Source organism: Syngnathus leptorhynchus, chromosome 8, assembly GCF_054491065.1.
Source record: "Syngnathus leptorhynchus isolate UIUO chromosome 8, UIUO_Slep, whole genome shotgun sequence".
NCBI lineage: Eukaryota > Metazoa > Chordata > Actinopteri > Syngnathiformes > Syngnathidae > Syngnathus > Syngnathus leptorhynchus.
In genome coordinates, this window is record NC_141202.1 from 10,315,334 (window position 1) to 10,328,332 (window position 12,999).

At 43.9% G+C, this 12,999-nt stretch overlaps 1 protein-coding gene across 3 annotated transcripts in view; it reads right to left on the reverse strand.

Moving 5' to 3' along the window:
- Nucleotides 1–11,019, reverse strand: part of LOC147052335 (mannosyl-oligosaccharide 1,2-alpha-mannosidase IA) — a 68,153-nt gene extending 57,134 nt beyond the window's left edge. For 2 of the 3 annotated variants that reach the window (XR_015066917.1, XM_085918414.1), the window contains exons 1-3: nt 10,967–11,019; nt 10,739–10,881; nt 9,309–10,607 (exon numbers count right to left, since the gene is read on the reverse strand). Coding sequence is in view for 2 of the 3 variants with exons in the window: in XM_085918414.1 (XP_085774540.1) it covers nt 9,309–9,884 (576 nt within the window). In the remaining variant the exon portion in view is untranslated. The remainder of the gene's footprint in view (nt 1–9,308; nt 10,608–10,738; nt 10,882–10,966) is intronic. The other variant, XM_085918415.1, reaches the window with a different exon arrangement.
- Nucleotides 11,020–12,999: the final 1,980 nt, after the last annotated feature.

Below are 12,999 nucleotides of genomic sequence, written 5' to 3' on the forward strand. Positions count from 1 at the left end.
AGCATTGGGATTACGAGGTGGACAAAAAAGACGGACAGAAGGCGGAAGAGAGAGAGAAAGAGAGATTGGAGTGATGAACGATTACAAAGTTAAGGAGCGGTGATTTACAGGTCGCCTTTAGCTAAAGAACGCAGAATGTTTCTCCGCACCGGCACATGACTCATAAATCTCCGTCGCTTTCCGTGTGTAGTCCAATAAAAGAAGGCCGGAGGGGACGGTGGGGGAGAGGGGGGCAAACCACAGAGAAGTGCTGAGTGGACACTTCAGCGGCGTCAATACCGGGCGGCAGTAAACTCTTGATCCCCTGTATTGTTTTTGTTTTGGATGAGAACGGCTGCGAGGTGAACTTTGACCCCGATAAAGAGCGATGATGATGCTGACTCAACTTCCTGTTTCCTGCCTCCAGATATGAGAAAGTGAAATCCCACATCCTGCTGCTCGGGGTTGTTTGATGAGTCGGTTGTCGAATGACAAGCATCAATAGTGGTGTTTTTTTCCTTATTTGGGAAATCATGGATGCACACAGGTGATGTTTATTGCGGAGCAATTTATCGAATTTAAACCGACATCGCAATTTAGAATGGTGCAATTTACAAATGGAATAGATAGAAATTCGTATCAAAAATTCTTCAGAATTTCAGTCGGACAGTGGGCTCATTTTACATTTCTAAAACATAACATGTGATCTAATGATTTTAAAATGTAATTGAAGTTGGATTACGATTCAATTCATGTTACATCTGTTGCTTTTGTAACGTTGATTAACATACAACAGCATGTAAAAGCTCTCCAACGCTCAAACTATCCAAGTGAATGAAATTCAAACAGAAAAACAGTCAGTCAAGTCAAACCGATTTATATCTGGTGTACATCTCACATAAAAGACGATTTGGTACGATTCTCCATACGTACGATCGGCAAAAACATTCAGCTTCACTAAAATTGCATCCTCCCTTCTTTGTTGGATAACGACTAAACCGCCATCCCGGCTCATCTGCATATAAAACTCCTCTCATTGTCAAGGACACATTCCAAGCTGCGGTTGCCACGGTAACAGTATTGTTTATGCCCCATATGTCTTTGTTCCTGCCTCCCACTACCGGGGCAGCTTCGAGATGACCCTCATTCCCGGCAGCATGGTCCTAATCTCGACACTTTGAGGTGACTCGTCAAGCTAAAAATACACCTTCGGCATATGTGCACTTGTGCAAGCAGGGACCAACTTGTGTATTTGTTTGTATATTTTTTACCTTGCATCAACATACACACTGCCAGACGTATTTTTACATCCTAATCACGACACTCCTGTTGTTAACGTTAACGTCATCATCTTCTTCTGCAGACGTTAGCAGCGTCTCACTGTGCATTTTGATTTAAAACCCAGTGAGAAGAGAAAAAAAAGTATTAATGCAGTGCCTTTATGTGTATTATATAGATAGCAGACAAGACTCAAGACGAAACTTGCGTAGCTTGTCTTGGCTAAGTTTTAACTGGAGGTGTTGCACAAGGCGAGATGATGATGATGAAAGTCTAGATTACAATGTCAGTGAGTCAGCGTAGGCTTCCAATCTGCAATCCTAGCTGCTCATCCTCGCCAGGTCAGCTCACTTTCGTCCGGGGCGGGATGACGCCGAGTTGGACCGACATGAAAGAAAACGATCCGTCTCCCTCCTTGGCGTTTTTTTTTTTTTTTTCCCTCTCTCCAATGCGCTCTGGTGAGTGTGAACAGAAGAAGATGCGGGGCGGATGAAAGCGGCGAGGCAAGAGAGCGATATGGAGAAGGACAGACTGGGGGGGGGGGGGGGAGGTTGGGGGGGGGGGGGGTCTGATAGAAACGACACGGCAGTGATGTGAAATCCACAGCGAGACGTGTGCAATTGGATTGGAGAGGAGCATATACACTCCCTCCATCGTGTTGCCCGCTCATGAATTATTCACGTCAGCCATGATGTCGGGGAGCTTTTTCAGCGGGCGACCACCCTCTGAGATAACTTCAGCTCATGTGAACACCGGGTCACGATTTATCCACAGCACAAGTCAATTTGTCCCAAAAAAATATATATATATATTTGCATCTAGAATTCATGTCAATATCATTCAACCAGCATGTATTAGTCATGTGGCTTGGGGTTATAATAGGTCAGACTATATCGTCATTAGTTGTACAGTGGCTAAAAAAAAATACAAAAATTAAAATATGGGAGACTTGTCACACATCAAATTCAGCTGGTACAAAAGAGTAAGACGTAATAAAAAAAAATATCCACGTCGTATTCAGCTCTGAGTTCTCAATTCAGGCTCCCCATAGAGCCGCTCGCTCAATGTGATTCACAGACCCAGTGAAATAGATCCTCCTTTTAATTTACTCCTTTACTTGAAGCCTTTGTCTAAAAAAAGCACACGGCTCATTTTTTTTGTGTAAAGTCTTGGAGTCAGAGGATGCAGGAAACATTTACCTACTCCAGGCTCTAAACGTGAGAGGAAGTGATTTGGGGAGATTGTTGTCACATGTGGGACGTGGCCATACTTATGCCGAACTTGAAGGCTTTCCTTTGTCAGAAAATGCTTCTGTTTTTCATCGTTTGTTCATATCAAGCAAACAAGAGATTGTTGTGTACAAGAGAACCATTACTCGCTATAAATTCCTGCATATCTTTCTAAGCTCCTTTAAGCTTCCCTTACCCCTTTCCTTCATTCTGATAAAAAAAAACTTTTGCTTGCCACTCAAACTTGTTTCCGAAGAGTATGAACACAGGAGATTGTTGTCACAGCAAGAAAATGCTATCTGCAAAGATGTGCACTTGTTTGCCTTGACTGAGGTCAGCACTCAACCGTGTTTTGTTATGGCAACAACCAAACACGGAGAATGCCAAATTTTGAAATGTCAAGCCATGCGGACTTTGTTTTTTGTTTTTTTAATAGAAGGAAATACCCAACAAAAAGTTCACTTAGAATTCAAAAGCGGAAACCTCAGCATACGCGCAAGAGTTGAATCATCGAAGGCAATTTCATGCTCATCTTGTCTGAACGAGGTTAATCATATGACCTTTACGCTGCTGTCTGAGGGTCGGGCAGCGGCCTTGTTTTAGCCTACTCTAAGTTTATCTGCCATTAAAAATCCCCTGTAGGAATCATCGTAAGGCCACCATAGAAGGTTGAGAAGTGCGGAGCCAACAATGCAACACACTGTCACACACGGAAAGGTTAGCGCTGCTTAGCGCAGAACCGGCAGTAAACGTGACATTTCAGAAAATCTTGTGAGACTCCAGAAGGAGTGTGATGTGCAAAGTACTTTTTCAGGTTTTTGCGTTTTCATTTGAGCAAGAACAATAAAACACCATTATTTTCACATTATAGGCTCAATTGATTTTTTGTTGTTGTTACAAAAAATGGAAACATTTATGAATACGAGAGATTGTTGTCACATGCTGGACAGAGCCATTACATGCTAGAAATTCCTGCAACATCTCTTGCCAGTTTTAGTCTTGTCAATCAATTAGAGTGTTTTTAATTTTGTGAATTGAGTTTCCAGATTAAATTAAAATGTTTCAATGCATTATTTTATTTCACCATCTTGGTGTTTGTACTAAAAAACTTCCCTTCATCTTGCAGTGATGGAGGTTTTCATCTATGCTGTTTGCCCAGCAGCAAGGTCTGTGTTGTTACTTTCCACACAAATGAGTGTAGTGAGCCAAAGGGAGCTAACAAAGCAGAAAAAAAAACAACAAGAGCGCTCCCCACCAAAACAAACGAGAGCCGAGTGTTTTGGAAGGCGAGTGAGGGCTCTTGATATAGACGAGCTGCCATTGGCTGGGCGGGCCAGCACCAGTGACGGCCGACTTGGCCCGGTGACAGCAATGGCCATTCAAATTCATGCCAACGTGCCGCTTCCAAAGCGCTCCAATCGCATCCCAGTCTGGCCGCCACATTCTGCTCGGACCCACTGAATGGCCGTGAAGGGCCGTTGCCAGGGCAACCCAGAATACAGATAGACTCGAAACCGAACCTTAACAAGATACACTGAATGATTTCCATAGAAAAAAAAAAATCTCGACACAGCCATGCTTTTTCATGGGGAGATTGTTGTTATTTTAGCCATTACGTGCTAGAAATTCCTGCATCTTACATTCTTTCATTCTCTTCATCGTGACTTTTGCTTCTCGAGTCGGCATGTCTTCTTCCACTTGGGTATCTAATTCAAATCAATTATAGGTTTCCATCTTGCAACTTAAACCCCCAAAAATTCTCATCACATTTAGGATACAACCAGTACTGACAAGAAATTCCTGCAATTCCTCTCATGCTCACATTAAAAGTCGAACAATTATTTAAAAGGGTCGTGTACATTTTATATCCCCCCGAAAAAGGTTTCATTGACTCCAGTCAGCAGATGGTCTAAAGTCCTAAAGTCCCGCTTGGTAGGTAAACAAAACGCATGCACACTGACACAAGCGTTCACATTTAATTGCACACATCTGTTACCGCCTCCCCATTCTGCTGTAATCAGCTTTTCAGACCACATCGACTGCAACCATAATGGAGAACATCGAGGCCGGCGTACCGAAAAGCTGAATCATTGCGTGACATTATATCTCCTCTCCCTTCACATGCGTCATTGTCGAGAGAGCAAAGCTAATTAGCCAAAGTAGCTACTCTTCTAGTAGCCGCTGCTACCGACCGGTCAGGACCCGCCATCGGTTACCAGGCAGACCAAACCTATCGATAGCCGATGCCTCGGGGACTGTGGGCGCACAGCCAACTTGTCAATAATGGCGATCCATCTCTCTGCCTCCAACTCGCGAAGAACAAATGTGACCTTTAGCCCAACAAGCACAAATCAAATTCTTTACATTTCACAGACAGAAATGGTAAAAAGAGCCTTTGTTCGGGTTTAGGTTGCTAGTGCGTCATTAGCATTCTGCTAACGTGCTAACAACAGCCTCTTTTAACTCATTCACTGCCAGCCCAGTTAAAATTGAGATTTGACTTCTATAGTCGTCAACGGCTGTGAATGAGTTAACCAGGTCATCAGAAGAAGCTCAGGTGAGTCGGGACGAGCTCATTACAGCACAGCGGCCGGCCCACCTGACCGGCGAGATCCGAGAAAGGGTCCTCTCTTGACCACGGCTCCAATTTAACGGCGAGACGGATGGCCCGGCTTAACGTGTAAATTGTCTAATTGGATGATTTGCATGACTCTGATGTGGACCACACTGAACGCAGAGTAGATGAGAGAGATTGCGCAACCTCCAGGCTGGAATTGTACATTTTGAGTGTCCTTTATTTTCCCCCTCAGTGGATCTTAGGAAAAAACTACAGATTCTCACTTTGCGACCCCCCCCAACAAAAGAGAGCGTGGAGGAAGAGGTTGGCCTAGATGCAAGCAAGCAGCACAGTATGCGAGCCCCCCAAGCCGGCGGGTGGGCGCTGCTCTGCTTTCATGGCCGCCTAATTGGTCAGAAAACAACGCGGGGAAGTCGGCCTAAGGGGGAGGAGCTAGCCTGGCTCGCTGTCTTTTCACTTCTTGAATCATGCCTGTAGTTCTTGTGGTGTTTTTTTTCTCTACTTGTCTCTAGGCCTTGCTCGAGCATGTGATTCGACCTACAATGGAGGAGGAGCTAAACATAAAACAAAATCAAACAATTCATGTGGTTGCTGAAAGATTTGGACTTTCTCGAGTTCTTGGCGGAGCTCGAGCATTCTGTCAAGGTCATGCTACTATGACATCAGACCGCAATGCTATTGCTAATACCCCAAAACCAAACCACATTGCTAAGTGAGCATTTCTTCTCCACCGTTTTCAGCACCGGCGAGCAAATAGTCGTTAATTATCCGAGCGCTTACAAAGGAGGTTTCAGTCATCGCTGGGTGTATTTGCTCATTATTACAGCAATTAGGCGGTTAATCAAATGACGGCAGCGGGCGCTCATTAAAGAGTTCTTCCTTCAAGGTCGGACGGCCAAAAAAAGGACGCGTTTGGTCGCTGTCCCGAGGTCTTTAAACGCGATTAATGAGAGCTGCTGATTGGCCATCGATCCCATTGGATGCTCGGGTGGCTCCCGAGATGCGTTATTAGCTAGCTCAGGCTCATTATTAGCTACACATGCTCTAGCTAATTAAGCTTTTGGACTTTCATCTTGACTTTTTTTTGTCATTTATCTCTTCTAGGCTGCGCTTGACCCTGGTAGGATCTCATCGGTCTGAATGATGACTGTGTTGTGACATCTGACCACAACATTGTTAAGCTTTTGACCTACAATGGAGGAAGAAACCCTCGAGGCTACGTTGTCGCTTGGGTTCTAGGACAGGCTCAAGTCGGATGCTTTCCCCTGTTGGCGGGTTGTTTTTCTCTTTCTGTGGCTTTTCCGTTTTTAATCCGGTTGACATTGCTTTTTTTTTTTTAGAATGCACGAGACGTTTTTTTTTAATGAATTCTAGGCAGTGCTCAAGCATGCTGAAACGCTCAAGGAGTGTGTTTTTAGTTTTACGTTTTTCAACTTTTGATCACTGTTGTGGTTAAATGAGAACACTTTCGACACTCTAGACGTTTCTCTTGGGTTCTTGGCCCCGCTTGAGTATGCTGCTACGGCCTGATAGTCTGCTGGTCACAAAGTGTAAAGAAGAAAACAAAATCCCAATCAAAAAAATTGGGCTTCATCTTAGCCCAAAGGCTGGAACGCAATCAAACGTGTTGTTTTAGAGCGTGATAGCGAGTCTTCAGACACTTTGGGTGGTGGGGGGGTTTGGGGGGGGGGGGTCTCTGCACAATGACCCCATTATGCCAGTAAAAGACACCCCCTCTCGAGAAATTGGCTTTTGCGTGGAACTTATTGCAACATCGCATCTTGCTGGGGGAGAAAATCTTGGTGATGAAATCTGAGCTGCACCTATATGCCTTAGAAGACTTTCTTCGTTTTTTTTCTTTTAAAGAGGAAATGACGCAAAAAAAAAAAAGCCTCAGGCTAGAATGGCAAACATGAGGGGGGGCTGCAAGTTGGGATAAAAAAAACACCGCCGATGCCCGATTTCAAACGAGAAAGTTTGAGGGAGGAGTGTGGAAGAAACAAAGGGAAGAACATCTGCAATGTGTTGAGTGGGACTCGTCACCAGGAAAAAAGCTGCAAGCTGCTTACGTTACGCAACGCTTTCAACACCGCGATCCGTGGAAGATGAAGTGGAAAAAAACAAATGTGGGGTTTTTTTTCACATCAGAGAGAAAGTTCACCTTGCCGGGCACTTTTATAAGCTATCAGCAGAAACACACAATCTAAAGAGAAGAACTGGGAGGTGACGGCAACATCCATCCATCCATTTTCTGTACCGCTTTGTGGTCACGGGCGTGCTGCAGCCTATTGTGACAGCAACATTTTATAGCTAAATATGTTTCAAGGGTCAATTTAGCCCTTCTTTTGTTTTATTTTAGTCTTATTGTGCAGTCAATAAGTCAAAAAAAAAATCTTTTGAAATAAGTTACTGTATGGCAAAGGCAAGGAGGCCGGAAGGGGGTGAAACATGCTCTATATGCAAAAAAGGAATAAAAAAAAAAAAAAAAAACATAACTGATACCGCTGTGCTTCCTTTTCCTGTTCCAATGTCACCCGACGAGACGACAAACGCTTCAGGAAACGATAGCGCTTCATCAGCTAAACCAGCTGCTACCTCTCGCATGTCAGTGACTAACCTCCCCCCGAAAAGATGATTTCAAAAATCGAAATGAATGAATAAACAAATATGAAATAAACATTATATTAAAAAAAATATGTAAATAAATAAATACAAAATAAATATAAAAAAGAAAACTATTTCTATAAATACAAAATAAATATTTAAATAAATAAATACAAAATATTGAATTCCTACAACTGAGGTCTTTTGGTCTCTTCACAGTGCAAAAAAAAACAAAAAAAACAACCTGAAAGCTTTTATTTGCGTATGTGCAGATCAGTCGGGGCTGCACGGTACACGTTTGCTTTCAACAACTGGCAAATGTTTACTCGGCTGTCCTTTTTTCTCCATCTCCTATATATCTCCACCTACACATACTGATCAGCTAGCACGAGCATCAAACAAGTACCTATACACTTTGTTGCTTAGCAGTAGTTTGATGAGTCAAAATGAATGAATCAAAATGAAAGAGGACTTGACTTGTGGGAACCATTATGTTCTCACGATGCATTTGGGGGGGGAAAGGCAAAATAGGACATATCGCAATTCCAAGCGAAAACGAGAACAATTCCTGCCAGGGTTCAACGTGCTCAAAACAACATGGAAACTGGAGTTCACAACATTCGGAGCGGAGATCTACTGGCGTCATCGATTGTTGTTGTAAAAAAAAAAAAAAAAAAAAAAAAAAAAATGAATTACTTGCAGAAATCAGATTTAATGATCAATTCTATTTTTGGACGTAGCCGTCGACATGAAGTAAAACTCAAAACAGTTCACAAATTAACGATGGCAATTTCTCTCATAGTAAGTAGTTCATATTTTGGCAGAATAATAAATCTGAGTGGGCGAAGTAAAATGTGATTTGCATACCACACAAACTTGTGTGTGCAAGCAAGCAGTTTGGCTTTGTAAAGGGGCTAGTCATTAAAAAATAAATGAATGAATTAATTAATAAATCGGCAACAGAAAAGCGCAGCAGTAGAAAAATCGCTTTAGCCTCAAATGACCGGACCCGGCGGCTGAAACACAAAACTTGTGCAGAGCTCAGCTTGATGGGCAAAGTCACGCTGACATTTTATGTGCAATGGGGGGAAGCTAGTCACAGAGAGGTCGCCCCACGCAAGGGGGGGGGGGGGGGGACCCACTGCCATCCACCGACACCTCGGCAATCACGCTGCCCTCAGCCCGCCGGCCTAGAGAGTCGTGTCGCGGCAGGAGGGTGTCATGGCGTACAAATCCAAATTTTATCCAAGTCACAAGGCTAAAGAGGTTTTCTTGCCACAGTGCCTTTGATCATTTTGGGGCAACAATTCAAACTTGCTTCTAAAAATAAAACCTTAATGGGTTTCATCTCTAAAAAAAAAAAAAAAAAATGGCAATCTGAGATGCTTTATCTTCGGGAGCCTGGTGGCATTAGCACAGCCTTTTGTGATCATTAGGAGACTTTTATCATCTCTCTTGCAGCTTCAATATTGGACCCGCAACACAAATCGGCGGCGGATCGTTTCTAGTCTTTTGTGTCCCTCGGATTCAATCAAAGACATCCTCCGCCTCAACGGAGATGTAATTTCGAATTGTGTGATCTGTTTTTGTTCTTATGACAGCTCGCAAAGAGAAACAAAAGTCAAAACATCGGCCTTTACCTCTTTGACTTTCTCCCGCCGCTTGTCTGTTTTGGGGTCCCCGGGTTTTCCGCCGTCCCTCCCCAGTGGCGGCTTCAGCAGACACCTCCGGAACTTTTTATAGACAAACGTTGCACCTGAGTCAGGCGAGGAATCTTTGTCTGACCCCAGGGTCATGTCCTCCTGAGCTTTTCCGCCGGCCAGACGTTCCTCAGTGGCCTCGTAGGATGGAGGAGTCTTACGGGCGAGACCCTTAAGTCTGGCAAGACCTCCTCCACCGGCTCCGCCAGCAACCACGACGACTTCGCTCTCCATCTTGGCGGAGGTCACCCCTCGCGGGTGCTCCTGGTCTCGTTGACTCTTGGAGCGCTCGCTGGCATCGTTTTCCGCCGCCATGCCTGAACCCGCCGCCGTAGCCGGCTGGCTCTCACTCTTGGATAAGAAGATGCGCTTCAGCCTCACCGAGTCTGGCAGGAAGAAGAGCGCCCCGAAGCAAAGGGTCACCAAGCCTGACAGGAAGAGCAAAAAAACAAACTTCTGCGACAAACGAAGACCCATGCCGGACGCAGAGACGCCCGGCAACTTTCGGAACACCATCTGGGACAACTTCTTCTGTCTCTTCTTCTGTTCGGGAGTCTTTCAGCCTTTTTTTTTTTTTTTTGCTTCCCTCCTCACAGCTGGTTGGTAGTGCACAAGGCCCTGGCTTCCAGGCAACACTTGAGCTTTTTTAGCGAAGAACTGGCAACACAAGCCCGCCACCCCGGGCTCTCTTTAGTAACGGGCTGCAGCGTCTCTGGTGCATGCTACCGGTGTTGTTGTTTTTTGGTTTTTTTTTAACCTTGCAAGCTTCTCTTTCTTTTTTTTCTCTAATAAAACACATGCAGAGGAGACGTGGATAAAGTTGTGTGTGGATGCATGATGCTCACACACGCGCAGGGCTGTCAATAACAAACCCTCATCGATGGATAATCCCTCCACGATGACATGAATCCAGCGGTACCATCCGATCTCACGGAACTGGCTTTGGGGGGGAGCGCCTCCTCCTCGCTAAGCCGCTCTTCGCCCTTCTTCTCCAGCGTCAACACACAGTAACGAACCGATGGCCCGGGTGGTGTGAAACGGACGAAAAGGACGGGAGAAAAGCTTTTTTTTACGTCCTGTGTCAACTTATCCGACTCGATGAATAAATAGAGAAAAAATATCCAAACGCTTGGGTGAACAGGCAGGGGAAGACACGCAAGCTGCTCGTAGTCGCCTCAGCCGCGCCTCGCTCGGTTCTCTCGCGCCGTGTGTGCCGTTGCAGCCGCCGCGGAGGTCCGCCTGGAGGATGTGGAGGAGAGACAGTGTACAAGCTCAGGTAGTGCAGCAGGAGAGGGAGAATGAGAGAGAGGGAGAGAGAGAGAGAGAGAGAGCGAGAGAGATGGGGGGGGGGGGGGGGGGTTGAAACCCACCCTTCTTCTTTACTCGGTGATCCAGTGGGATGCTCGGATGCCTTTGATGGATTCACGCGGCAGCTTATCACAACACAGCCGGGGAAGAGGAGGAGGAGGAGGTTTTGATTCAGATTCCGGAGCATCTACAATCTGCTTTTCTACTGGAAGATAAAAATGCAACATGTTTATTATAAATGGAAAGTGGTGTGATGAGAATAATATGTAGATATAGATATAAAAAGTTACAATGTGGCGGACCCCAGTCGCAAGTCGCAAGGGAATAAAGACGTGTTCCTCCCTTCTCCCACAGCAAACTTGTTTGGACAAGCAGAAAGACAACGTCACTGCTAAATTTCGAAGGACATTTTATTTGCAATTTTTATTAATTATCACTATTATCTATTGTTTCCTCCATCCATCTTTTTCACTTCCACTTTTACACTGACCTACTTTCCTTGCTTTTTCTACCTCATTATTTTGTTGCCAAGCTGATCCAAATAACAAATAACCTAAAACTGTGGGGAAGAGGTTCTCTGCCTTCCATCATCAATCATTTTCAAATATATTCCTTTCTATCCCTTTCTTACCCTCTGACCTACCGGTCTTTTTTTTTTCCTTCCTTTATTTCTTTCCTGCTTCCCAAACCAAGAAGCTGCCAGGATTCAAACCCAGAAACAGTGACACTCACATTTACCATGAATTCTATTTATAATTCTCCCTTCCAATTCCCTTCTGTACCTTTTCTTCCTATCTTTATTTTCAATGCTTGCCTTTTTTTTTTTGCTTCTGTTCTCTTCTTCATCTCTATAATCCAAAAGATGTCTGTAAAGTAGTCATTCATCCTACCAGCGACTATAAAAAAGTACATAAAACACATTCAAAGAAACATTTGTGCACAAAGCATTCCGAGAAGGTTTGAACTGGCAATTGTCAATGGAAATCATGTAAAAATGCACTTAAGCTAAATCACAGTTGTCTTGTTTTCCCCTCATATGACAAATGAAGAAGTGCGCATGCTGAGTAGAAAGTGTCTGACTTGCTTCCTCGAAACAATTATTCATTATGTCACATTTGTTTAATACTATTTAGTCACACAGCCTTCAGCTGGTCACAAGGATGGAAACAAATGCTGGCGCACAGCTAAAAACTCTTGTTTTACTTCACCGAGAAGCCCCCCTGAGGGCACCTGCATCTATTTTTATATGATTATTTATTTACAGATTTGGCCGTCTCTTGAAAGGGACTGCAGTTGTATTTCCAGGCACGTTGAGTTCTTGCTACTTCCTGGAAATAACAAGTTCCAGTTTGAGATGTTGAGAGAGCTGTGTGCCAAAGATTTGTGAACTCTTGAAAGTACAGGAACTTAATCTCAGGAGTTTATAGAAGGGTCGCTGTGTGTTTAGACAACAGGAACTCTGGTTAAAGGAAATTCTGCTCTTGAAGGGGGGGGGGGGGGGGCAATGTATTTTCACGGAAAAGCAGAAACTTTATAGCTCCTGTAAGTACCAAAAACTTCTTTTTGTTTGTTTTAAAGACAATTTAAAGAAATTGGAGGATCTGGCTAAAAGTGCATGAGTGTTTTTTTTTTTTTTTTTTTTAGTCTGGTTAGCAAATATTATTTTTTTGTTAGGTTGATGTTAACACAATAGGAAACGCAATAGGCGAGCAAACGAATAGCATGCTGGCAAGCCTAACATGTCATGTATTAAAAATTTGAATAGAAATATTGCATCAACACATGTCGACATACAATATAACAATACTCACAAGCATATATTCTTTATTCTCTGCATGAACCAAGTCATATTAATGAAACTTACAAAACCTATTTTCCATTTGCATAGTTGTCCTTCTACTCAAGTATGATGTATTCTATATGAGATTGTGAGTATAAGTTACTCTCTGTATACTGGCCTCACTGTACCCTACGATGCGTTTTGAAAAGTTAAGACGATTGCTGTGAAGCAGAAAAATCTTGTTTACAGTCCTTTAAGCAACTCGGCTAAAAAGGCATCAATTTGTGGCATACATTAAAGGATTCCATGGTGCATGTAAATGAGAGCGGATGCAACAGCAAACAGGCCATTAAACAAATGCAATTGGAGGGCCACACGCCGATTAAACACGTCGCTTTGCTTTTCGGGATACTTCAAGCAGGGAGCTGCTTTTATTGCGGCTGGACAGCGCCCTCTGCGGGCCTGCTTTTGGAATGGCAAGCAAAGGAAGCCAGCCTTCTGTCTTTAAAAAAAAAAAATCGTCTTTTACCAGTGGGTCCAGGC